Genomic DNA, 26,784 nt, shown 5'->3' with positions numbered 1-26,784 from the left:
CACCCCTCTGTGCAGAAGTAAAATTGCTTTGCTAAGAATCATTTGTTTGAGTGTTCAATTTCCTTAGGATTTTGAGCATTATTCCTACCATGGCTAAGTGTAGAAAGAGAAAGAAAGAAATGCAAAGATTGGAAGGGAACAGAGACGGCTGTCATCTGCAGGTGACATAATCCAGCCACAGAAACCATCAGAATCACCAGCCAAAGACAATTTAGCAAAGTTGCCAGATACAAGATGAAATTAAAAATCAATAGCTTGGGATTCAGCCCGGAGATGTGTCGAGCTGGAAGGAACAGTACAGTAAGAAGAGAAAACTCGAGATGCAGCAGGGCCCCAAACACAGAAGTCGAGGGCAATCTTGAGTCCCTTCAGGGGAAATTCCAGGCACATTGCTGGCTTTAAAAATAAGTGAGCAGCCTGATAAGCAAGAAAGTCAGAATAGCTTAAAGAGACAGCCAAAGAGATGAGAGACCAAATGCTCGGTTCCCCAGAGAAACGAAAGATCCCGTCACCCACAGACATCGGATGGGGTGAGGGCGCTGAGGACTGAACTGGGACCACCATTCTCTGTCCTCAGTTTCCTCCTGAGGGACCTGGAGGAAGTCACGCCCATGGGCCAGAGCTAACATTCCTTTCTGATGGCCCCGGGTTTTCAGGTAAAGTTTCCTTCCCTTTCTTAACCAATGGCAAATCAGAGAATGTGACCTGTAGCCCCCGGCTTCGAGATGTCCCACCCTTTAGGGGAAGCCATGGGCAGCCCCAGGTATTGATCTCTGGCTTTGCCGGTGACCTCTGCCTCCTGCTTTTAGTAACCCTGAGCCAGAAGCTGTCAGAGAGTGCAAGTCTTAAGCATGGGTTGCTTAAAATGGGTTTCTCAAAATGTCCTAGAGTGTGTTTTTTATTACTGTGTAGCTCTGCACTTAATAGAGTTATATCCAACTTCTCCAAATTAGAAGACAATCCCCATGGGAGGTAAAGAGAAGTTATTCTCGGGGTGACGCTGAACGAAGCCGACAAAGCAGCCGGCACTTGGCATGAAGTGGGCGAAGAGCACACGCCCACGTGGGGTTTGTTTCAGGTCTCGCCACAGCCACACGTCCTTTCATCAACCAACAAACCTCTTCTTAATCCTTTTAGCATGACGTTTTTTACTCCTGTCAAAGTAGTTTTTATATATTTTTATAATGTTGTGCGTTCGAGGATTGAAAGTGGAAGTGTCATTTGACGTATTTCGTGGTGCAGGAAAACTCATCGTGAGCCTTTACCTCAGAGAAACATGAGATCATCCCGGGTAAGCCACGGAGCTTGTCCTCGGCTCCTGACAAGCATCAGGTGTTCAACGGCCAACACCGAGTGTGGCTCCAGCGTGTCCGGGCTGTGCCTGCGGTGAACGGCTCCTCCCTCCCTGCCCTCTGGAGGCGTGAGTCTCCACGTTGCCTTGTCTCCTCATCCTAGAGTCAAGGTCCTCCTCCAAAGCGGGACGGACGGGAGAACTGTGCTTCCCGACCTCCCGGTGGAGTCTGCCTTTCCCCAGGCCTCACCCTGTGCTCTTCTGTGGTTCCCAGCGTTGACTGAGGACATGAGATCATCGACATCCACGGGAACCTGGTGGCGACCTCAGGGAGCTGCTCTCTGCGAGCTGTTGACGTGCTGGGCTTTTTCCCAACTACCCTTGGTCTTATCAGTAGAAACACCTAAAAATGCAGCCCTGCCCGCGTCAACCTGAAATCCACCTGTGCAACTCCGGGTAAGAGGAGTCCCTCCCCCAGGCCTCCTTCCTCCACCTTCCCCGTGTCTGTCAACCCACTGCACAGCCTGCATCACTGGCCTTAGCCATGTTGAGGCGAATATTGGTCCCCAGAGAGGGCCTCACTCCCACCCTCGGATCCTCAGAGTCGGACGTGAACTCTCATGGCTGAGCTGCAGGATGCCTTGGATTTCCATGTGTCCAAACCCTGGACAATTCTGAGGCCGGCCAGTCCTGCGACGTTATCCTCTGTTTTATAAAACTGGTGCTAAGTGATATCCACCAGGAACAAGAGGTGGCCACTGACTGGATGTCGCCATCGTTCCTGAGAACAGTTTATTCGTCTACTAAGTATTAGTATATTTATTACATTAATTTTTAGAAAATGAAAGCTGCCTCGTGAGATTTTTACATCAACCATGAGATGCTTTGAAAGCCTTTGAGTTCATGGGCCGGCACTTCTGTGATGGCGTTTACTCAGACAAACATCCCCAGCAAGTACAATTTCAAAAGCTGAATTTTAAAAAATCTGTTGTGATGCTTGAGGGCTTCTGCAGCAGCCTCAGGAGAGGGGCTAGGGTCCTGGAGAGAGGAGAGGCCTGTGAGGTGCAGCGGCAGACCCGAAGTACCATGTACCACTGGCTCGCTCGGCCAGGCATCTGCAGCTCGTGAACCTCATGCAACAGAAGGCTACGAAGACCAGCAGAAAACTGCTCAAAGCTGGACAGAGCTCTGGTCTAATGGTGCTGGGCAGACGACAAGTCAAGTTCAAAACCCACCCAGGAGGAAGGACCAGTGGACACCCAGAGGCAGCCCTGGGCACTCTGCCCTAAGCGGGGGTGACCTGGGAGCGGAGTAAGCCTCACAAAGTCCAGCCCAACTTCAGTGAGATGAAGGTGATCCATCCCAATGCGAGCCGGAGGGTTGGACAAAGTCTCCGGAGGAAGACGGATCATGCAGAGCCCAGCCTCTGTTCAGGAGACAGGCAAAGAGCGGCCTTGACGGCTTTAGGATATGTGGGTCATGGAGGAGAATAAAGTTCAAACGGTTCAGCACGAAAGCCGATTGGTGGGAAATTCCCTCAGTCCTCAGCCATGTGCCTCTGTCAGCAAGCGACGGAATTCCCACTGTGGCCACAGGAGAACCCTCTCCCCCTGGGAATGGGCCGGTAGTGCTGAGCACACCATCACACAGGCAGTGGGTGCGGAGGGCCACACCTGCAGCTCCACGGAGCAGACGCACCCTGCTGGGACCACGGGCTCCATACAGCTCGGTACACCTGCTGCGTCTGCTGTGTCTTGTCCTCATACACACTGGCAGTTCTGGATGAAATGGCGGCAAATCTGCACTAATGCATGGCACGCCAAATGGCATGAAGAGACAAATATCAATACTTCAGTGACAAAGCTCCCTCCCCACATCCCTACATATGTGAATACAGTGGTATGTAACTGGAGTACTATTAGGCAGTTGGAGTTTAAAAACCCATCTGAGCGCAGGTGCAGTGGTTCACGCCTGTAATCCCAGCACTTTGGGAAGCCGAGGCAGGTGGATCACGAGGTCAGGAGTTCGAGACCAGCCTTGCCAACATGGTAAAACCCTGTCTCTACTAAAAATACAAAAATTAGACGGGCGTGGTGGCGGGTGCCTGTAATCCCAGCTACTCAGGAGGCTGAGGCAGGAGAATTGCTTGAACCCGGGAGGCGGAGGTTGCAGCAAACTGAGGTCATGCCACTGCACTCCAGCCTGGGCAACAGGAGCAAAACTCCATCTCAAACAACCACCAACAACAAAAAAACCCATCTGAATTGCTCTTACATATGGCTTTACACACACACACACACACACATAATATATAGTACCATATTATGTTTCAGAATTATTCCTCACGCCATGATTCAGACTCGATGAGCAGGAAGGAATCGACCGGAGGCTAAATGTAAGAAGCAAAATCCTGGGGCCTCAAAATATTAAAAACAAAGCAAAACACAGCAAAACTCTGCTGCTGACACCAGAAGCCGGAAGCTCCAGGGTCATGACCACAACAATACAGAGAAGAATCATTCGTGATTGGCAGTTGTTGCCAAGAAAATACAGATAATTACAATGACAACAAAGAAGGAAAAGAAAATGATGAGACAAAAGAAGACTTGTATTCTGGAAACCAAAGGACAGAAAGAAGATACAGTTAAAACAGCAAGAGAAGCTCCGCTGTGCCGTCCAAGGGCCGCCTGGAATTCGACTTTGCAACGGCAGCGTCTTTTCCCATGGCCTGTGACAGGGAGCTTGATTTTACAAAATCATGGTCCCGGTAAGATTTTCAGATATGTCAACAATGGACAGTGCGATGCTTCTCAAACAGAACGTTTGGAAAAAATTGCAAATGGTCAAATTTTCACAAGACCCAAACTGCCTATTCTAGGACGAATGCCGGCCCATCATTCGCTGTGAAAATGGCGTTCAACACCAGAGACTTCCTCATGCCAAGCAGGCCCTCAGACGGAGAGCCCCATGCCAGGGGGATGTGTTGATCCGAGGTCACATGGGCCAAAGAGCCTCTGGGGACAGGCCCAGCCTGCTGGGGACGCCCGCCACCCCAGGAGCACCCATTGACCTCAACCCGCCCACGAGCTTACAGAATGCAGAAGCAGGAGGGAGTGCCAGTGACGTGTCTGGCCACTGCCTTAGTTTTGCAGCCGTGTATCAAATGACCGAAGGCACCCAGGTATTAACTCACAGTTCCTGGGTCAGGAGTCGGCTCAGCTCAGCTGGCTTCTGTTCTTCAGGGTCTCCCAGGCTGCCATCGGGGAGCCGGTGGTCACAGTCCCATGCAGAGGCTGGACTGCGGCAGAACCCACTTCTGGGCCCACCCAGGTTGTTGGCAGAATTCATTTCCTTGCAGCTGCAGGAGTGAGCGCTCAGGTGTTGGCTGGTTGTCAGCTGGGGCTCCTAAGCTCGCTCGGAGAGGTGCCTGCAGTCCACCTCCAGAGGCAGAGAGTCCCCGCGGCCATTCTAGCACCCAAAATGGCTGCTTGCTTCTCTAATGCCAGCAGGGGAGCTGGAGCCTTACGCAGTGCCAGGGAGTGACATCCTGGCCCCTTACCACATCCTACAGGTCAGAAGCAACTCATAGACCCTCCCACAGCCCCAGGGAGGGGGTCTTCCAATGCTGAGGTGGGGGTCCCGGGGCCTCTGTGGGGTCTGTTCACCATGGCCACAAGCTACTTCCTGTGTAGCCTGCATGCAGGCCACTGAAAATTCACGTTGAAACGTAATCCCCAATGCAGCAGTAGGAAGAGGTGGGCCTTCTGTGAGGTGATGAGGTGGCGAATGCTCTTCCACAGGAGGCTGAAGGGAGCCCTCCGGCCTGCTCCGCGAGGGCGAAGTGTTCCTCCACTCGAGGTCACGGTAACAAGGCACCCTTGGAAGCAGACAGCAGCCCTCACCAGACACAGAACCCAGCGCCTCCATCTCGGACATCCCTGCCTCTGGAATTGTGAGCAACCCATTTCTGTTGTCTGTTCATTTCTCAGTCTCAGCAACTGAGGGACTCAGATGTCACCCTTCTGACAAAGCCCTGGGTACATGCGCTGCTTAATGAGAATGTCCAATTATTTTCCAATTACTGTGAGCATCTACCTAACGCCACTGGAGTCAGCCAATTCCTGCCCCTTTCCTGACAGTCACAGACACCCCACTGTCCTTGAGGAAGCAGGGGGCATAGATCCTGCTGTGTCCACAGGACACCGAGGTGCGGGGATGTCTGGCGACCTGGGGACACTCGCTGTAAGTGACAGGGTGTGACCTGTGGCCCTGGGCCAGATGCCAGTGCCCGGGCTAGATGGAGAGTCGGCCATAGGCTTCCAGAAGCTAACAGCCACATTTCCCACGCCCATGATGCGTGCCCACCGGGGCTGGGGTGCCTCAGCGCCCCTTGTTCTAAGCTTGTACGTTTCCTCAGCCCGAAGCCTTGACCATGTGGTTGTGCGTGGAGCCGGGACTCACACTGTGGGGAAGGGGCACCGGGTGCTGGGTTGCTGGAGACGTAAGAAGGCGCAGGATGGGAACCGCTGACCTGCAGGGCTGTGAGGCTCATGTTCACTTGATTGCTTAGAACTGAGAATTGCCACTTTGTGCGTCTCCCATCACAGGAGAGTCCAGTGCCTCCTGTGAGGCCCACACAGGTGCTCAACCAATGCTGGTGGCACTGCCCTGTGAGTTGCCCTGAGTGACAGGATGCCTCCAGCTCTGGTTTGGAGCCTGGTCCCTGGCTCTGAGTCCCCACTCGGGCCCCTTCACGCTCAGCTGGGGCTCTGGATTCTGCTGTGCCTCTGTCCTCCCGAGTCCTGAGGGGCTGAGAGTTCTGCACAACCCCCACCCTGCTACTCCAGCTCCCGTCTCCCCTCCTCACCTGCTCTGGGCTCCCTTCCACCCCAGCTCTGGCTGCCCCTGCACCTGATGTGCTCCCCACATCTAGTATGCTCCCCCCACCTGAAGTGTTCCTCACCTGGAGTGCTCCCCCCACCGGAAGTGCTCCCCATCTCTACCTGGAGTGCTCCCCACCTCCACCTGGAGTTTTTGCCCCACCTGGAGTGACCCCCCCCACCTGGAGTGTTCCCCACAACTGGAGTGCTCCCTCTACCTGGAGTGCTCCCTCTACCTGGAGTGCTCCCTCTACCTGGAGTGCCCCCCACCACCAGGAATGCTCCACTGCCTGCTGTTCTTCCTCCAGATGAGTGAGCAACTAACCCCTTACCTTCTTAGGTCCTGCCCAGCCTGCACTTTCTAGGGATCCTTCCATGATCATCACATTTTGATTCCTCTCTTCTCGTGGTGCCTCATTTCCAGGGCGTCTGTCATTGTCAGTTGTACCCACGCTGTTGACTGACCATCTCCGCTGACACAGGTGCTGAGGAAGGCCTGTGTCTTCCGCATCCTGGTGTCTGGGCCCCACCGGCGGGAACCTAAGTCCTAAGGTGCCAGCATGTGTGCCCAGGTGCCATTCTGGGCTCACTCCAGCAAGCCTCCTCCTGGGGGCAGAGGGTGGGCAAGGAGTGTGTCCAGGAGGCTGGGTCAGGGCCCTCCAGGCCGGCACACGGGCCAGGTAGCTGAGGCAGGCCAGGTGGAGTCTGGGAAACAGGGCGGCTTCTGCCTGATCAGGCAGGAAGGCGCTCCTGTGAGTGGGTGCCTTGTGGCTGGTTAGGAGCCTGGGGCAGGCTGTCCTGGGCCCCTGGAGGCTCCCCAGGTTCTGGCCAGACTCCCATCCTCCTGGGCCTGCTGACTCTTGACAGACACCTCCAGTGAGGGGTCACTGAGCCATGTCTGTCCACACACCCCAGGCCCACCACCTTCTAGAAGGTCCTGTGAACACCAGGATCCAGGTGTGGAGGTGGTGCCCTGAGCCTGCAGAGCTGGGACAGGAGCCCCCGAGTCCTGCCCTCCCCGGTGCCTGGCTCCCCCTCCATCCCACGTCTTGTCCTTCCTGATAAATCACCTGGGGGCTCCCCCCATTCCCTGGGCCTGGGTTAGGGATTAATCACCTGAGGGGAGGGCCTGAGTCACACCCAGGGCTTCAGGATTGAGCAGGGGCACAGCCAGGCTTCTTAAGGTGAGCACAGGCTGCCAAGTGAGCCACGTGGACTGTCCCCAAGCAGGTGTGAGGCAGACAGGCTCCACCTGTGGAAGCACTGGGGGTCACCGGGCATGGCCTCTGCTACCCATAACGGCTATAGAGGAGTAAGTCTCATGAATTAGGAACTGGCATTTTGGTGCCTGGGCAAGAATGGTGTTTTTGTGTTTGTCATTTTAAGTAGTTTTGCCAAAGTACAAATAGAAGTGCTTACGTGTGTTGTGGAAAGGGGGAATGAAATCGTATCTGTGTGTGAGAAGAAACCCAGGCTTCTCGATAAGCACTGGGCTCAGGGCAATGTCTCCCCAGGGGAAGGAAGTGCCGGGGCCTGGGCGCACTGGGGGGCGCAGAGACAAGCCAGAGCCGGTGAGGAGGGGCCACGACATTTATTGAACTCTGAGGAGCACAGAGGGGGCTCCCTGGCGTGTCTGTGCTCTCCAGCCACCCTGGAAGACGCTCAGGGGACCCCAAGAGCCTTCCCAGCATGCGGCATCTCTGTGAAGGCAGGGCCCCCAGCAGGCTCTGCCCTCCACCCCACTCCTGGGGTCAAAGCCCCAACATCTTCCATGACCCTCCTCTCCTGGTGCTCCCCATGGGTGGCAGGAGAACCACCCCCCGATTCCAGCACACAACCTGGGGCAGAAACTCGAGCCCAGACAACACTGGCTCTGAGGGGAAACCGAGTCAGCACGGCAGGGCTGTGTAGAGAGGAGGGGTCTCAGGCAACAGTTCTGGAGAGTTCTGGATGGCAGAGGAGAAGGGTGGACAGGAAGTGCTGTCGGAACGCCGACCCAACTCCTAAGACAGACAGCTACGCTGACACCAAGGAACAATATTTCTAAAATAATTAACACTGCATGCCGGTGCATGGGCAGACTGGAGCGTAAGTCATAAATAAAATAACACTGAAGGGGGGACTCGGCGTGTCATAAATAACACTGAAGGGGGACTCGGTGGAGCCTGCAGTCTCTGTAGAGAGCGGCTGTGTGCGCGGGTGTGTTTCTCCATGGCATACGTCCTTTTGTGAATTAAGAAAACCTCTCTATTGGTATCTGTGAGGCAGGGAAGGTGGGCTGTACAGAGTGCAAGAGCCGGGGGCCTTGGGCTCTGGCAGGTGGGTGACGCGGGGGGAGGGTGCTTGGTAGGATTAGAGCGTGCCCATCCCGGTGACCTCGGACGTCAGCCTGGAACAGACAAAGGCAGGAGAGGGAGAGACGGTCACAACAAACACCCTCATCAGTGGGCAGACGTGAGGCCGGGCTGTGTGGCCTCTGTGCTCACTGGGACAGGCCGTCCCGGTCAGCTCAGGAGGTCCTGAGCTGGAGACCACAGCAGAGCACACAGGCCTCTTCCCCACCCTGGTCCCCGCCACGCCCATCACCACGCCAGGTGTGTGAGCCAGCCCTGCATGGGGGCTTGAGGCCTTCCCCATGTGGAGCCCCCGACACAGCCCCGGGTCGGCCCTTGGGGGTGCTCAGGGCCTTCCCAGCCTCACACCTGGCATCTGAGAAGGGGCTTTGGTTGCCACAGGAGTAAGTGTATGTGGGTAAGAGCCATCTGGCCCCAAGCACGGGTCCCAGTGGGGCTGTCAGTAATGCGGTCTGGCAGGCGGGAATCTCCCTGACCAGCCCCGTCCCCAGGCTCGCCCTGGGTTTGCCAACGCTGCACTTTGCCCAGCCTCCTGCCCATGGGCCTGTGGCCACAGGGATGGAAAGAGGCCCAATCTGGCTCTGGATCGAGGCAGAAGCCCAGCGGGGCATCAGTGGGTAAAGTCAGGGGGTGTCCTCGTCCTCTCCAGGCAGCCCCTCACCCACTCACTGGGCGCGCAGGTAGGAGAAGGGTCACCGGGACAGGGGTTCCAGGCCCATGCAGGGCTGTGTCCACCCAGAGGCCCCTCCCCTCCCCTCCCTTCCCCTCTCCTCCCCTCCCCTCCCCTCTCCTCCCATCTCCTCCCCTCCAGTCCCATCTCGTCCCATCCCCTCCCCTCCTCTCCTCCCCTCCCCTCCCTTCCCCTCTCCTCCCCTCCCCTCCCCTCTCCTCCCCTCCAGTCCCATCCCGTCCCGTCCCGTCCCACAAGCCCAGCTCAGGGCTCTTGCAGTAGGACATCCTTGGGGAGGGAGGAGGGATGTTCCTTACATCAGAGGCCGGCGGGGCTGGTGGTACGGCATGCCTGGCGGGGGGCCTGGTGGTACGGCATGCCTGGCGGGGGTGGGGCACTGGCTTGAGGCCGAGTGGGGTGCAGTCACAGGGGCCCAGGTGGCTTTAGACCCTCCCACGTGCACAGGGACCCATGGAAGGAAGCGGCCTGCAGAGTCCTGTCCTGCCCATCCCTACAAGTTTCCATGAGAATGAAAAAGGAGGCAAAACAGCAAAGTCCCCAAACATTGGTCTTTCTGGAGACCTCTGAGCGGACAAGAGTCAGGCCTTCCAGGATAGGTCTGGCCACCTGTCTGGGGCCACGGGAGCACCTGCCTTCCTCTCTAGCCTCCGGGATTGTCCCTGGAGACGCTTCGGGTGGGAGGTTGGGAGAGTGAGGCGGCCCCGTGTCTACATGGAGGCTGTCACCATCCCATCCTGTCCCCACCATCCAGCCTGGAGCAGAGGGGGCAGAAAGGGAGGCAGAGTATGGCCCAGACTGTGCCTCCTCCCACCCCCCGACCGTCCAGGAGATGTAACGACGGCTGGCGCGTCCCTTTCTGGGCGTCTCTCAGAGGCCCTTGGGAGCTGCTCACCTGGCGTTGATGAGATACTGGGCAAGGCTGATGTTGGCCGGGGTCCCCGTGATGGTGATCTGACGCTCTGATGACCCTTCAGTGGCGTTGGCGATTTTGATCTGAGCTCCAGACATCTGTCGAATTTCATTGATTTTGGTCCCTTGGCGTCCAATTATGCAGCCTATTAGCTAGAAACAAGGACAGGGGGATTTCTTAGAGAAGAGCCCAAGCCAACCCCTGAAGCCTGTGGGCAGCGTGCCCGAGGGGGCCTGTGGGACAGGCCGCCAGCCTTGGACTCTGCCCCAAGCCCTGAGCTCAACACCCCGGAGAGGCCCCATCCACCCCTGCCTGCAGGTGGTGCCTGATCCAGGCCACCTGCCTGAGGTCAGGCTGAGAGCACCTGTGCCTCTGCTGGCCCCTCTCAGAGCCGCCCTGCTCCCCACTCCTGTGGGAGGCCCACCCAGCCAAAAGGCCACAGTCACTCGGCCTGGGCGCTCCACACTGGTCACCCCGGGGTCCAGGAGCGACCCACAGGTGGCAGCCAGGGGCTGAGCAGGGAGGCTCCACCACGGCCTAGCGGTGTCTGCGCCTTCTTGGCCGCATCCCAGGGAGACCAGTTCTGCCCAGACAGGCAGCATCACAAATGCTCAAGAAGAAATGTGTGCTTGAAGCCAGAGCAAAACTCGCTGCTGCCTAAAACTTGGCTTTTGCTGAACTTAAACTCTGAGGCCATTCAGGCGCCTCCTTTCATTCCCCCGTTGGGACCCCTGTTTAAAGATGGAACATAGTGGCCTCTGGCCAAGGCGGTCATCAAGAACGAGGGTGCTCCTTGAAGCAGCTGAGGGAGGAGGGCGGGGCGTATGGGGCAGCCATGAGGGGCCTCAGGGACAATTCGGGCCCCCAGAGAAGACTGCACAGGAGCCAATGGCATCTCTCAATGCCCACCATTGGACGGAGCGGAGTCCCTCCATGCACGCATAGGCCACGGATGAGAGCTCTGGAGCTTGCACAGGAAAGAGACGTGGCCAGACCTGTGGCAGAGAGAGCCCCAGACTGGAGGGTACCCAGCACAGGGCGCCAGGAGGGCAGCTGGGCACACGGGTCCCCGAGGGCCCTGAGGCGGAGTCCACTTCCACCTCCCGTGAGGCTGCTGGGGTGTCAGAACGGTGGTGAAATTGAGTGACAGGAGCAGGTTTCCGTCCTTATGCCAGTGAGATGCTGGATGGAAGGGCTGGGCTGGGCCATGTGGCGGCATGCAGGAGGGACATCCACTTCCAAGCGTGAAGGGGCTCGGTCTGTGGGGTGAGCAGCAGCTCCATGGTGGGACACAGGTGCCCTGCCAGCCAGCCCCTGTCCCTGAGGAGACCTATGGTGTTTCAACTCTGCCCACCTTAGAGGCCACCTCTGCTGGTTACCTAGGAAATGACAGCTGTCTCACTGGACTACAGAACCCTCAGTCTTTGTAGATATCCACAGAGACCCCCACTCTAGAGAATCCAGGGCTGCTGGGAGTCCTCTATCTCCTGCTGCATCTCTGGGCTCCCCCACACCTCTCAGACCCCACCCACATCTCCCAGGCCCCACCCACATCTCCCAAGGCCCCACCCACAGTCCAGCCCTCTCGCTGCTCACGCCTGTGTGTGGTGCTGAGTGTGCCCCTGGGGTCAGGAGGGTGGTTTCCTAATTGGCACATGGCCACATTCACCTGCCTGGCTGCATCCTCCTCCCTGGTGGCAGAGAGATCTGAAGGGCTCATCTCTGATGGGGGCCAGGGACAGCAGCATGGCCTGTGTGGGGAGGGGGAACGTGGCTGACTTGGCAGCATGACCACAGGTCCCTGTAAGATGCCAACATCCAGGAGGGAGAGCTCCTGGGCTTTCACACTGCCCCACTTCCTATACCCCTCCTTGGCCAGCACGCAGCCAACTTTCCTCCCTGGCACTTTCTGCGCTGGAGCGTGTGGTGTCTGCTGAAGTGCACAGCACTGAAAGCCTCATGCACATGTACTGTTGGATCTTTCCTTGGAGCCTGCTGGAGGAAGTATCTCCCTGCCCCTCCTGCACAAAGGGCCTACCCTCTTCTCTTAACCGTCTGCCCCTGTCTTCTAACTGCCTCGCTCCAGCTGTGCCCTGGCACGCATCCCCCTCCTGCTCTCACCCCGCCCTCTCCCTCTGCTCCCTGTGATGTGCTGCTCAGTGTGCCCCTCTCCCCAGGCTCTGGAGGGTGCTGCCTTTGCCACAGGCCTTTCCCCTCCTCTGCACACAGCTGTGGGGTCTGAATGCTGATGGGACATCATTGAGCAGCCAGGGCATGCCCACCTAACCACAAATGCCAAGGTGAACAGCACTGTGACTTCTGTACTGGCACTCTCCGCCATGAGAAGGGAATGTGGGGAGGTTGGACCTCCTTCACCTGCCCTGCCCTAGGCCGGCTGGCTCAGTGCAGGGGAAGATGGCTTCTAGGCTGAGCCCTGCAGCCCAAGGGCACCTCCCACCTGGCCCCACCTGCACCTGTGAACCCTGCCAGCAGTTAGCAGACTCTTCTCCTCCTCTCTCCTCACCCTTGTGTGCCTCCATTGCAAATTCAAAGAAGAATGATGGAAATATTCTGAAATAATGTGGCCCCTCCTAATCAGATGTCAATGCCAAATTCCACTGGAACTGCAGTAACAGCTCCCATTGCAGCCTCTCCTCCTAGAGACCATTGTTGGACACCTTAGATTCCTTTCCCCAGCAGAAGGCCTGGCTGATTCTGCAGCTAAGAACCAAGGAAACGCGCATGAGCCTTGGTGGGTGGGTGACGGTTGCTTAGGGCAGAGCAGGGGTGACCACAGGCACCAGTGCCTGCATGGCCAAGAGCAAGGACTGAAATAGGTGGTGAGGGAGGCCCATAGTGATGGTCAGAAAGGGAACAAAAGGGCTGGGGCCCTCGGACTGGCCTGTGTCCCCAGTGGCCGTGCTGGGGAGCCTGTGAGTCTCAGGAGTCCCTGCCTCCAAGCAGTGTCTTTCTGCAGGAACACTGAGGCAGCATGATCCAACTGTGCCCCAGAGACGGACTCGGACGAGATGACAGGCAAGTTCAGAACAAGCACACCCATTTTATTTCTTCCTTTTCTCCAAGAAGGTAGCAGGCAGCCACCATGTGAGGAACATCAGCTTTGGTGCAGCCCAGATACATCCCCCATGAAATCTGCGGGTGCTGGTGAAAGCCCCCTGACAGTGTCGTCAACAGCCTTTTCCATGAAGAAGCGTGGAAGGCTGTACCCAAAGGCACTGGGATAAGAGGAAGCAGCCTTCCTTCTGAGAAGTGGGTCTCTTCCCTAGGAAGATCCCCAGGAGGAGGATGGGAAGTGAGTGATGAAGAGCTGGGAAAACCAGCATCCGTCTGTACAAAGGGGACCCCAGGAAACAGGTTGACCAGCTCTCCAACGATGTCTCATCCTCTTAAAGCTCATTTCCATTTTAAATGAGTGTTTGGATAAGAGCACCAAACCTGGTGTTAGTGAACACTGATTCACCAAAGAAGGAAAACCCCAAAGGAAAAGCCTGGTGGCTTTACTGCCTGGAGGAAAAGACTCAGGAGGATGCCAGAAGCCAAATGCTCAAGGAACCACTGCAGTGAGGGAAAGGGTTGGGGAAAAATCCCCTCCCTCCAAGAATGCAGGGACCAGTTGGCTGTGCCACCCCACACCTGGGGAGATGGCTCTGTGTTGCTGCCTTTCAAGTTGGGCCAACCTCAGAAATCCTTGGGGATGCCAGAAGGCTGGACCACAAAGCTGCCTGGAGTATGAGTGTCCTGAACTTCTTTTAGCAGACATGGGGACTCTGTGCCTGACCAGCAACCGGGACAGAAGAAGGCCTAGAGTGCACATTGCCGTGAGGGGCTCAAATGAAGACAGCTCTTCAGGTGGGTCAGTGGCACCAGCCAGACAGCCTCATGGTCCGCTCCTCTGGCGACCCTGCTCTCTTCTGCCTCTTTTTCTCCTGCTCCACTGTCCATCTTCCACACACAGGACTGGTGATCTCCCTGAACTGCCAAATCTGTGCTTCCTATGGTCAACTTGTATGAAAGGAAGGAACAGGGCTTAGATTTCCTGCCCAGCAGGTGTAAAGGGGCAACAGTGAAGGTTCCCAAAGTCCACAGCTCTAGGGCAGAAAAGGCTCCTGGACGCTTGAGCTGTAAGTGGGGCAGCCATCTCCACAGCCCACACAGGGACTCTGCTTGCTGCTCTGGTAGCTATCCCTCAAGGACATGTGGCCCATGCCCTCCCTGGTCTCTCAGTTTGTGGATAAGTCAAGCATTCAGAGAATAGTCCTCTCTATCCTCAAGACCCGTGCTTACTCTGGGGAGGACTGAGTGTGTTGAAGGGAGCTCGTAAGGCCACACCCTCAGGTATGCTGAAGGCATGAAGGGACTGAGGAGTGCTAGAAGGAATCTAGACGAGTCTGTGACATCCAGCCAACTTCAAGTCTGTTGGAGCCAACTCATGGAGAATCCCAAACCTCCTGAGGGGCCAGGGCCCATGGAGATAATACTGCGGGTGGGTCCACTCTAGAGCATTCCTGGGCCACCTTGTTCTTCAAGGTCTGACCCGTACCAGGGCAGTGCCTCCACAGCAACATGGGTTCTCAGCCCAACTCTCATCTGACTGCTGATTAATAGCTGAAGTCCCCTTTAGCCTGTTGCTTGTTCAACATCTTAGGTATGTAAAAGCACATAACTTTTTATGGGCATTAAACCCACTTTAAAAAGGAAAGGAGGGAGGACACAGAGCAAACAGTGGGGTTGGGGTGGTAAAGGCATTACCAAGCAGTGGGTCCCTCTGCCTAAAGGACAGCAGAGCTGACAGCCACTTGTGCCTGGTGTTTCTACCCAGGGACAGGTGGGTACAGGGGGCATACTCACATCATTGGGAATGGTGAGCTCATGAGTGCTGGCCGGTGGGCTTGCGTCCAGACCTGGGTATACCAAGGGGACATGGTTAGGCTGGTGGAAGGCTGCTAACAGTCACACTCCAGTGCCTGGCCCCCACTCTCCTGGGTCAAGTGAGACAGGGCTGTAGAGCTGGCCCAAGTGTGAGGGTCAGCACAGCCCAGAGGGCCAGGATCCTATGAGCTTCCAGTCCCAAACTGCCACCCAATTTCCTTAGTCCCAACTTCTCACAAAAGAAGGAAAGAGAGACCCAAGTGGGACATTTTGTTTCTTTCATTTTGTGCGCAGCGTGACTTCACTCCCGTCATGTTTGTATACTCTCTTGTGACACCTTGGAAAGCCACCCTGGTGGGCCCCCGGCTGAAGGGCAGGGCCATCCAGCATGTCTCACGGTTTCTGTGCAGCACCCAGGGCACAGGCCATGCTGGTCACACTGATGCTGAGTGCCCATTTTCCCTTAGTTCTCAGGAGACCCCACTGGTTCTGAGGCCCACACCGCTCTACCCGACAGTGCCCCACCTCCCTGTGACACCCCTCGGCCTGCTGCAGGGAACAGCAGATGGCAGAGCATGCAAAGTTGCCTCTCATTCCGATTCTGATGTAACTCTGTCTGCATATAGCCTGGCTCAGACAGCTCAGGCCCACCAGGTAGTTCTTCCAGTTTGGAGCAAGGAGACCTAACGGCATCACCGAGCCAAAAATGAAGTTGCACATTTCTATACAGATACCTTTCTTTGTCGAAGAGTGACGATATGGGTCTAATCGATCATCAAGCCTAAGTTTTTACATTTACAAATCTCCACTTAGTACCATCAGATAAAAGACAACCTCTCAGAGTTCAAGTCCAAGATTTGCTCTTGCTTGGAGGCTGCAAGCCCCGTGAGTACTGGCACAGGAGGGGCCAGAGGCTGCTCTGCTCTTCGTGCTCAGCACTTCCATTTCCTGAACAAGTGGCGGCTCCAACCCGCAAGCCTAACGCTGACACTCTGCTCTTCCCCTTGCAGCCCCATGTGGTTCTTGTGACTCGGATTCTGCAGCTCAGCCTGGGCCCTGGAGACCCCGGGATCCACCCCTCCTAACCATCGCAGGCCCGGCTGATGTACCTTCAGAATACCCCAGACTGGGGAGCCCTCCTCCCACCCCCATGCTCCCCTCTTGCTGGTTCCTGCCTCTGCTGTGCCCCTCAGCCTAGGTTCCAGACAGACCAGAGGGGTCCCCAAAATGCACCTCCAATGGCTGGAGACTCCCAATGAGCTCCTACTTCCTCACGGCGCCTCCTGTGTCCCCCAACTCCATGTTAAAGCCACACAGCTCCTGTTCCTCCCCACCACCTCTGCCCTGCCCCATCCCTGCCAGCCACACCCTCCCTGGGCCCTGGGTGGGGCAGTTTGTCCACAATGCCACCTCTTATCTTGTCTTATGGTACTGGCACCACCAACCAGAGGATCCTCTCACTGTGGCCAGCCAGTCTCCCTGGCAGGGAGTGATCCTACCGGGCAGACGTGGTCCTGTGGGACCGTCCAGCACAGGAGGGGATCAGTTGGTGCTGAATGAACCGATTCATCTCTAATTCTCCATTATTTTTCTTTTGCATATATAAGCCTAGAGTTTCTGTTCTTTATATTCTTTTAATAAAGATACTTTCAAAACAACACTTATTTGGTTATTCAACTATCTATACACATTCCATAAACAGTGATATTTAAAATGTCACTGAAAAGATTTCCTTGGTCCTGGCTGAGTCCTAGACAGGAATTCCTGAACAAAGTAGACCTTAGATGAATAGAGATGAATAGACCTTAGAAGAGATGAATAGAGTAGACCTTAGATGAATAGACCTGTTGAACTTGGGATATTTTGATTGAAGGGAGGAAAGTATGGGAAATCTTCCTAGGAGGGCACTAAAGTTAAGCAAATAATATAAAGAAATGCCTGCATAACCAGGACATTCATCTCAGGACAGCATGGTCAATGTGTTCATTCATCTCAGGACGGCAAGGCCCAGGTGTTCATCCCTCTCAGGAGAGTATGGCTGGTGTGTCCATTCATCTCAAGAGAGCACGGCCCAGGTGTTCATTCATCTCAGGACAGCATGGCCCAGGTGTTCATTCATCTCAAGACAGCATGGCCCAGGTGTTCATTCATCTCAAGACAGCATGGCCGATGTATTCATCATCTCAGGATGGCATGGCTGATGTGTTCATTCATCTCAGGATGGCATGGCTGATGTGTTCATTCATCTCAGGATGGCATGGCTGATGTGTTCATTCATCTCAAGACAGCATGGCCGATGTATTCATCATCTCAGGATGGCATGGCCGATGTGTTCATTCATCTCAAGACAGCATGGCTGATGTGTTCATTCATCTCAGGACGGCATGGCCCAGGTGTTTGTTCATCTCAGGACAGCATGGCCGATGTGTTCATTCATCTCAGGACGGCATGGCCCAGGTGTTCATTCATCTCAGGACAGCATGACCGTTGTGTTCCTTCATCTCAGGATGGCACGGCCGATGTGTTCATTCATCTCAGGACGGCATGGCCAACGTGTTCATTCATCTCAAGATGGCATGGCCCAGGTGTTCGTTCATCTCAGGACAGCATGGCCCAGGTGTTCATTCATCTCAGGACAGCATGGCCCAGGTGAGTCTGTTTCTTATGAAGATGATGACATTCCAGGTACCAGGGGTAAAGGAGCCTGCCCCAACCTGCAGTCCAAGCCCACGCTGGAAGTCTCCTGGCTGCAGCATTCAAAGAGGCCACAAACACCTCCCATTGCTGCCCACTCAATTTAACCCTGCTGTGGCTGGCATGTGTGTGCACTGCAGTCCCCAGGGCCTTGGTGAGGGGAGGGTCGTCACAGGACACCTGCCTGGCCACCAGGAAGCCACTGTGGCACCGGCCATACACACATGGAGCCACAAGGAGTGGTGCATGTGTGGCATCTTCTTCACGGGCACCTAGGAACCCGCCAAGCCCCAGGCAAACAACTGTGTCTGTTTCATGGCCTCGGTCACTGAATCTACAAATCTATGTGCTACCCCACAGTATCTGAGGAATGAACATTTTAATGCAAGGTGGGAGGGGTGCAGGCAAATCCAGCACAGACTGATCTTCCTCCTTAAGGGTTTGCTCACAGTCCTACAAAACCCGTTTCCAAAGCGCGCCATGCTGAGACCCTCTGTTTCCTGCTCCCACGGCCACCTCCCATGGCCGGGGTGCCCTGCTCTGAGCACCTCAGGCCCCACCATCCAGCCACGGTGGCAGCATGGCACCACCCACGCCCTTGGCAGCACCTGAGGCTGGTCCACAGCTTCCCACGGAAGCTGTAAACTGCTGCGGCAGCAGGGCCCCCACACCTCCTCCCACTGGGGCTCTGCTCTGCCGCCCTGGCCTGCTCTCCTGTCAGTGTGGCTTTGTGTTACCTGATGACTGGCCCATCAGATTTTGAGCTTCTTCGGAGGAGTGTAAAGGCAGCTTTTCTCCTGGAGAGCAAAGAAGAGACAGGTTTAATGTTTTGCCCTCAAGGAGATAAGCAGGGTCCCTTCAACTAGGGAAGCTCAAAATATGACTGGCGCACGCACCGACGCTCTCTCCGGCCATGGCCACAGGCATGGCACTGCCTCTGCGGGGAGGGACACCTAGCTGCCAGGCACGCCAGGAGGAGAGGGGGATTGTCCACAGGCATGGTGCTACCTCTGCAGGGAGGGACACCCAACTGCCAGGCATGCCAGGGGCAGGGTGGGCTTGCCACGGATGGCCACTCTTGATGGCCTCATGACAGCGACTGGGCTAGGGCTGACACGGGTCATTGCTCTCCTGGGGCAGGGCTGGGTGCCACCTTGGGATACGCAGTGGCTTCCTGCAGAAGAGCATCCACGTCTGCTGTGCTCTCACTCCTGGAGAGAAAAGCCTCCAGGGTGGCCCAGTGTACGCTCAGCAGGAAGGGCCATCCAGGACAGACTGCGGGCAGCACAGGGCACGGCCCAGCAAGCGCAGACCCTCGGTGGGCAGACGTCTCTTCACGAGCAAGGCTATGGCAAGGCCAGCTGTAAGGTGAACTAGCCCCCCACAGTGGGAGCGAGACCCACCTCCCGCCCCCACCCTGTCCCTGGCCCCAGACCCGGCAAGCCTGCTGCATGTGAACCCTGCACCACCGGCACTCACAACTCCAACTGCACCTGTTCTATACACTGCACCGAATAACAGAGCTCAGAAAGAGAAAGTCCCCAGGTGAGAAGAGAAGGAGGTGAGAAAAGGGCTGGGTACGTACCGGGGAAAGCGGGGTTGGTCTGTCCGAGGGGAGGAAAGGGGGTTTGCTGCATGGCCAACTGGTGGAGCTTGGTCAACTGCTGGGGTAGGAGGGACATGAGAGCTAAGAAGGTTATTGTCATCGAGTACAAGTCACACCAAATTAAAACGGCAGTAACAGAACTTTGCACAGATAGATAGAAAGAGGGCCATGCGGACACATGGCAGACGCAAGAGAATGCAAGGACTTGGCCTGGGGGAAGCCAATGGAGTCTAGGCTGTGAGCAGACCAATGCCCGGCGTGCAGAGGGCAGCTCCGGAAGCCGCTGTCTTCTCTCCCTGGCTCTCTGGCTCCCTGGCAGCTCCAGCCTGGACAGGCCCAGCCTCCCTCTCACCGGCTGGTGTGGACAGGAGGCCAGGGCCAGTGGGCCATGGAGAGTCTGGGGGAGTCCGGGAGCCACAGAGGAAGACCAGCTGCACTTCTGGGAGATTCAAGGGCAAGTCACTAGTCACTAAAATCAGCCTAGCCCCTGTGGGATCCACAGAGGCATGAGTTTGCAAATCTCGCCCTGGTCTCACCCTGTGCTAGGCCTGGCCCACTCCCCTCCCCTGCAGGGCCTTGCTTTACCCATGATGTGACCTGGGGTAGGGGAACACCCGAGGGGCCACACACCTACCTTTTAGTCACCTCCAGGAGCGTCTTGCCTTCCCTGGGATTACAGAACACTAGTGCTAGAAGGTTCTGTGGAAGGCATGAGGGAGGGACGCCTTGGGCCCTCAGCTGGGGGCCGCCTGTGTCCCCGGTCCCTGCAGGCTGCCCCCAGCCCTTCTCCTCCCATCATCGGGCCACAAGACTTTTCAAGGGGGCTTCGATGCCATTTTTTAAGTTATTTTACCTGAGCCTTATTTCTTAAATAAAAGCTAAAAATAGCAGAAGATAATGGTAAATGTGGCAAGGTGAGGCTCAAAATTCTTCCACCGTTTGGAGAGCCCAGGGCTGCTCAGCAGAGGGCATGGTGCTCCCCAGGCCTGGCTTTCCCAGGAGCCGCAGGCCTCCCGTGGGGCTGTCAAGGCTGGGTGCTGCAGAGGGTGTCCTGGGGCTCAGGAGGACACCGGGCAAAGCTCCTCTGTGGCGCTGCCTGGCAGGCGGGGGAGGTGGCACATTCGGGGAGGGCACCACCTCCCCAGCATTTTCCCTTCAGAACATTCAACCCAAACGCATCCCAGTGTGGCTGTGTGTGGACCCCTACGACCCACAGCCAGGCAGGCAGTTCAGCTTCCTCACTGCACAGGGTGTGGGTGGCAGAAGCTGCCACAGAGGCCACCAATGCTGGGGGGTGTGGGCGCTTGGAGCAGAGCTGCCGTCTGCACGTGAGAAGGCCGGCTGCTGAGCACCCGACCAGACCCCCATGCTTGCCCTGGCCACCCCAGAACCTGGGTTCCCTGACACCAGGGAGCACAGTTAGAAATGTGGCGACTGTGGTCCCAGCGCTTTCCCAGCTGTGTGCTCCTGGGTGGGTTTGAACTTGGCCTCTCAGGAGCTGGGAGCCGTCCCCTAAGAGTTCACCCAGAGTCAAGATAAAGGCCCTTCCTTCCTCAGTACCTAGTATCCTGGGAGGATCGGGGGGCTGCTCCCCAGCTCCGCCCTTCCTCAACCCCTGGCCTTGCAGCCAGGTCTGGGCTGGGGGGCAGGGCAGGCCTGGCAAGACTGGGCCATCTGGTGTGCTGCAGCCCATCTGGCCTCTTCTTGCTCCCACAGGATGAGGTCTGGTCCCCATGGCAAGCCCATGGCCTCTGGCACACCTTTGCATTCAGTGGAGAGCAATGAGATTGTAGGGTGTTTGTCGCTGCAGCCTGACTTTGCTCCCTGAGCATCTGCCATTGCAGACACATCTGGTGAGCACTTACACAGGGGCACATCTACAAAGCAGGCCCTGCCCAGGCCTCTCTGCCTTCCTGGCTGTCCTCTGACCCCAGCTCCAACGTGGGTGGCATCTGCGCTGGCAGACGTAACGTGATGTAACGTGAACGGGCGTGCTGGGTTATCTGAGGGGATGTGTGTGGAAGCCCCTGACGAGGGTACCAGGAGAGCTTGTGGGGGACACGCTGCCCCAAGGACACCAGCTGAAGTCACCGGGACATACGCGAGGAGATACGCGAGGCCCTGCGGGGGCAGCAGGAGGAAGCAGGCGCATCTGGGGTCCTAGTGAAGGCGCCCCACCTGGACAGGGCACTTCAGGAAAGACTGCAAGTGTCCCAGCCCGGGTAGGAGAACTGCAGGCAAGATCGCCCACGGCAGGGTGAGACACTCCTGGCAAATTCATCCACAGTCACAGGACGCTGAATGGCCCAGATAGGATCCGCAAACCCCCGACTCCTAGTGGGGCTCAGGAGCTGCCCCATGGCCAGGGAATGGGGCACAGGGGAGGGGCGCCCCTGGGCTCTACAGGGGTTGGAGTCGGCTCCAAGATGGCCCAGCCTGTGGCTGTGGTGATAGGAAGGCCTGGTGTCTCCAGGCCTCAGTTCCCTGAACTTTAAAGTGGGGGAATGGATGTGAGTGAGCAGCAACTGTGGCTGTGGATGACAAAAATGTCTCCCGATAAGTTTTTGGCTTTTTACGAAGAAATGACCACACTAGCAAATAAATCTCTCTCCTCCCCACCTACAAATGTACGGGACGTCCTAGGGAGGCCTGGACTAGCACAGGGTGGTGCTGGGAGCATCTGTGGAGAGGATGGGCGGGTGCTCACCCTAGCTCTGCCCGGGATCAGTCAGGCCACTGCACCTCGTTTGGACTCAATTTCCACATTTTTTAAAGGAGGGAACAGGACTAAGTGCCAAGGGGCCTTCCACTTTTTGGGAAAATTCTGCCCTGCTAAAAAAATGAGGCTTTTGGTTCTCAGCAGTACCTCCAAACCACTGAGAGGAAAGGGGAAGAAAGTCAGGTAGGCAGGTGAGAGGGAGGGAGGGAGAGGGGAGGAGGGAGGAGGGGGAGAGGGAGGGAGAGGGAGAGGAGAGGAAGGAGAGGGGAGGGAGGGAGAGAAGGGGAGGGAGAGGAGGGCAGGAGGGGTGGAAGTAGGGGGAGAGGGAGGGAGGGAGAGGAGAGGAGGGAGGAAGGGGAGAGAGAGGGAGAGGAGAGGAGGGGAGGGAGGAGGGGAGAGTGAAGGAGGACAGGAGGGGAGGAAGTAGGGGGAGAGGGAGGACGGAGAGGGGAGGGAGGAGGGGGAGAGGGAGGGAGAGGAGGGCAGGAGGGTGGGCAGGGGAAGTATCCCATTGCTGATGTTTCTCTGTAAACTGTCTTTTCTATTTCACATTGTCTCAGAATGTTAACACATAGACAACTAATTACAAGCATTTAAGATGCAACTCAATGAATTATCACAAAATGAATGCACCCATGCAACTATCACTCAGGCCAAGAAACAGGCCCCCACCACAGTGGTTCTAACCTGCATTCTATTTCATCTCCAGCAAAATACCTGTTTGTCATTCGCCCATTTTTCTTATTGCTTGATTTCTGCTGACTTCCCAAGAGCACCCCAGCATTTCAGATGCCATCCTGTCTGTCATTCCTGCTGCACAGATCTTCTCCCCACTCTCCCATGGTGTCTTATGAGAAACAGTATTCTAACATTTAATATAGTTGAACTCACCAGTATTTTCCTTTATGGTCTGTGCTTACATTTTAAGAAATCCTCCCCTCACCTGAGAATAGGACATTCTTCTATATTTTCTCCTAAAACTGCTAAATTCTTCTGTCTTGTGTTGGAGTTCTTGACACATGGGAAATGATTTTTGTTTATGGCAGGAAGTAAAGATCAATTTCCCCACGTGGTTGACCCACCGTCCTGGCACTGTGTGGAGCATCTGCCCTCTCCCAGGCTCTTGTGGGCAGCTCTGTCTCGTCCAAGTCTCCTGGACGGCTTCCTTCCTGTGTGAGGGATCCTGGGCTCTCATGTCTGATCCAGTCTGCTTGTCTCCCACTGCACCCAAACCACACCATTTGACACAGTCATCTCCGATGATCACAGTGCCTCCTTCTGGACACCTCCTGCGGAATCTGCCTGAGGCTGTTTTACAGCTAACATTTTTTAGATAATTAGAAGGAATACACTAAAATAATGATAAAAAGCATAGTAATACACAAACCAGTAACGCAGTTGTTTATCAGTGTTATTTAGAATGACGAGCTGTGCCTAACGGCAGGTGCTAGACGGCTAGGCGGCTGGCAGTGCAGTGGGTTTGCACCAGCAGCACACATGGGGGTAACACGCTGCACTGCAACCTCAGGTCAGCTGCAAGGTCACCAGGCAACAGGAATTTCTCAGCTCCACTATACTCTCATGGGGTCACCATCGTCTATGTGGTCTGATGTTGGCTGAACCGTCATGTGGTGCATGACTGTAATTGCTTTGTGCTGAGAGTGTGGTCCATACGATTCCATGTTTTGAAAGATGATGAGATGTGCTTTATGGGCTGGTATGTGATCAGGTTTTGTAAATGTCTCCATGAATTCTACAGCTGTGGCAGGTGTAGTGTTCAAGATATGTCAATCACGTCAGGATCACGGGTGGTTCTGTTGATGCCTTCTTCACACTTGTCTACTTGACCTATCACTCATGGAAAGAGAGGTGTGCCAAGTTTTTGCTATAATGTCTGTCAAATTCTCTGTTTTCTCAATTTTTTAAAATATATTTTAAAGCTATGTTGTATGCATGTATAAATTTTGAATTCTATCTTCTAGTGAGCTGAATTTTCTATCAACATATAATGACTAAAGTTTTTCTCTTAAAGTCTTGTTTTTTCCCCCTACTGATGTTAATATTGGTACACCAGTTTATTTTGTTGCATATTCCTTAGCCTTTTTCCATTCTTTCATTTTTTCTGGGTCCTTATGCTTTAGGTGTGTCTCTTGAAAGAAAAAAAAACAAAAAAATTATTTTTTGCTTGTTTGCTTGCCTATTTGTTCAGCTTAAAATACAGTCTGGCAGCCTTTGCTTCTTAACTGGAATTTTGTAATTTTACTTTGATCACAATCATCCACATGTTTAGACTAATTTTTGACACTTGTTTTCTAACTGTCCTGCTTTTCCAGAGTTTCTTTTTTATTTCACTCCTTTCCTTCTGTTGGATTAATAATTTTTCCCCTCACTTGTTTCCCCTGTCCTGTCCCAGAGGTTACATATCGGACTCCTTTGTTGTTGTGGTCATTGAAACTTTAACGTGTGCATTGAGAGTCTACACGCGGTGTCTTCACCCTCTAGTGGAATGAGACAGAGACCTGCGGGTGTTCGCATCTCCTCACGCACACCCGATCTTACGTGTGCTGTTTCTACCCACTCGACTGTTCCGGGTGTTCACATCTCCTCACGCACACCCGATCTTACGTGTGCTGTTTCTACCCACTCGACTGTTCCGGGTGTTCACATCTCCTCACGCACACCCGATCTTACGTGTGCTGTTTCTACCCACTCGACTGTTCCGGGTGTTCGCATCTCCTCACGCACACCCGATCTTACGTGTGCTGTTTCTACCCACTCGACTGTTCCGGGTGTTCGCATCTCCTCACGCACACCTGATCTTATGTGTGCTGGTTCTATCCACTCGACTGTTCCAGGTGTTCACATCTCCTCACGCACACCCGATCTTACGTGTACTGTTTCTATCCACTCGACTGTTGTGTCAATCCTGTGAATCAGACAAGCGCATTAGTGAGTTCACAGATGATGTTTGTTTACCAAATGTGCACACTTTTCTTTGCGTTTCCAGCCTTCCTTCTGGGATCGTTTTCCTTCTTCCCACAGGGCATCCATCAGAAGATCATGTGCTGCGGCCTGCTGGTCAGATCAGTTTGTCTACAAATAGCTACCTGTAGGTCCCTGGAAGATCCTCCCTTGAGATGGAATTTTATGCTGACAACTATGTTCTTTGATTATACCACCATCTGCTGGCTTCTAAAGTTGCTGATGAGAAGTCAACCAAATTTCTCACTGTTGTTCCTCTGTCATATTATCTCTGATTACTTTTAAGATTTGATTTTGGTCTTTGGTGTTATGTAGTCTTCCTTCAATATTTCTAAGATGGATTTCTCTTTGTTTATCCTGTTTGGGAATTGTTGATGGTTTCTCTAATTTTGGAAGGTTCTCTGTGTGTCTCTTGGAATTTTCTCTCTCCATTCCATGTCTCCCCTGAGCTTCCAACTGGCTGCATGTTCTTCCTTCTCAGGCCTCCTGACTAGTGCTTTTCAGACCTCCATGGGCCAGTGAGTCGCCCGAGGGTCCTGTAAAAATGCAAAGTCTGGTTCTGAGAAGGGCAAGCTGGGAAGAACGGCGTGTGAGAGCCACGCCACTGGGGCCCTGCAGAGGATGGGGTGTTCCAACAAAGGAAAGATGGAACTCCAGCCAGCAGTGAGGGTTGCCTGGACCTCTTGTTTCATGAAAGGAGTGGCTGCAGTAGCACAGCTCTGACAGCAGGTGGGGCCATGGGCAAGCCTCTGCACCACTTGCAGCTGCAAGGTCTTGGAAGGTGCCAGGCTTCAGAGTGAGAGAGGCTGGGCCCCTCAGCACGTGCCCAGGGCATGTGGCATTGACTACTCTCTCACTATGGTGAGGGGACCCCTCACCCACCTCCCCACAGGATTCCAGAGGGAGACACAGAACAAGGGGGAGGAGAAATCACTCTCCAACGATCTGCCCAAATCTCTGCAAGTGCATGAGATTGTCACGAGAGCCCACGCGTGCCCTTCATGTGTCCAGGGGAAATGCGTGGCACCGACAGAGTCCTGGGGATTGTGCAGCTGGGATGAAGGGCTGCGTCCAGCACAGGATCTGGCCGTGCCTCCCATCCCTGGCTCCCACTTACAAGGACACCTTTCTACAATTTCCCCACGACTCCTTCACTGAAGAACCAGCTTCTTAGCAGATACTGGTGTCCACTTGATTCCCAGCGTTGCTGCACATTTGCTGCTCACGTCCAGCTGCCTGGGCGGCTGTGCCAAGGCCTCCAATTCCCTGGCTCATTAGCTTTGGCCAAGGCACCTCTCAGAGCTTCCACTTCCTTGTGTGTGGAACTGGCCCCACGGTCCTGAGATCTGCTTCACAGGGTTGGTGCAAAGGCTCATCTAAAATAGCCTACATGGCAAATTCTTCGTCAACTCTAACATGTTTGTATTTTTGCTTGCTTTCGACATCCCCTTTAAATGATGGGGACGTTAAATAAGGGAGTGATTAGGAGACCTGGAAGAATAGAAATAAAGATTTGTATATATGAGGGTATTTTTTCTTTTTTTGAGACAAGGTCTTGCTCTGCCTCCCAGGCTGGAGTGCAGTGGTGCAATCTCGGCTCACTGCAGTCTCGACCTCCGGGGCTCAGGTAACCACCCCACCTTAGCCTCCTGAGTAGCTGGGACTACAGGTGTGTGCCACCACACCCAGTTAATTTTTGTATTTTTTTGTAGAGATGGGGTCCTGCTCTTTTGTCCAAGCTGGTCTCCAACTCCTGGGCTCAAGCAA

General features: G+C 55.0%; 1 protein-coding gene across 26 annotated transcripts in view; it reads right to left on the bottom strand.

The window, feature by feature from the left end:
* Nucleotides 1-7,743: 7,743 nt before the first annotated feature.
* The window catches only part of LOC100591041 (poly(rC)-binding protein 3), an 89,682-nt gene continuing 70,641 nt past the window's right edge, over nucleotides 7,744-26,784 (bottom strand). For 4 of the 26 annotated variants that reach the window (XM_030806247.1, XM_030806236.1, XM_030806224.1 and 1 more), the window contains 6 exons: nucleotides 19,296-19,374; nucleotides 18,448-18,507; nucleotides 14,996-15,048; nucleotides 11,796-11,877; nucleotides 10,109-10,271; nucleotides 7,744-8,560 (listed from right to left, as the gene is read on the bottom strand). In XM_030806247.1, coding sequence (XP_030662107.1) covers nucleotides 8,524-8,560; nucleotides 10,109-10,271; nucleotides 11,796-11,877; nucleotides 14,996-15,048; nucleotides 18,448-18,507; nucleotides 19,296-19,374 — 474 coding nt within the window. In that variant the 3' untranslated portion in view covers nucleotides 7,744-8,523. Of the gene's footprint in view, nucleotides 8,561-10,108; nucleotides 10,279-11,795; nucleotides 11,878-14,995; nucleotides 15,049-17,607; nucleotides 17,764-18,447; nucleotides 18,508-19,295; nucleotides 19,375-26,784 lie in introns of those variants that run through there. The other 22 variants (XM_030806238.1, XM_030806225.1, XM_030806229.1 and 19 more) reach the window with 12 other exon arrangements.

This window comes from Nomascus leucogenys, chromosome 25 (assembly GCF_006542625.1).
Source record: "Nomascus leucogenys isolate Asia chromosome 25, Asia_NLE_v1, whole genome shotgun sequence".
Lineage (NCBI taxonomy): Eukaryota > Metazoa > Chordata > Mammalia > Primates > Hylobatidae > Nomascus > Nomascus leucogenys.
Note: the sequence above shows the minus strand (reverse complement) of the source record. Positions and strands in the feature narration are given on the sequence as shown.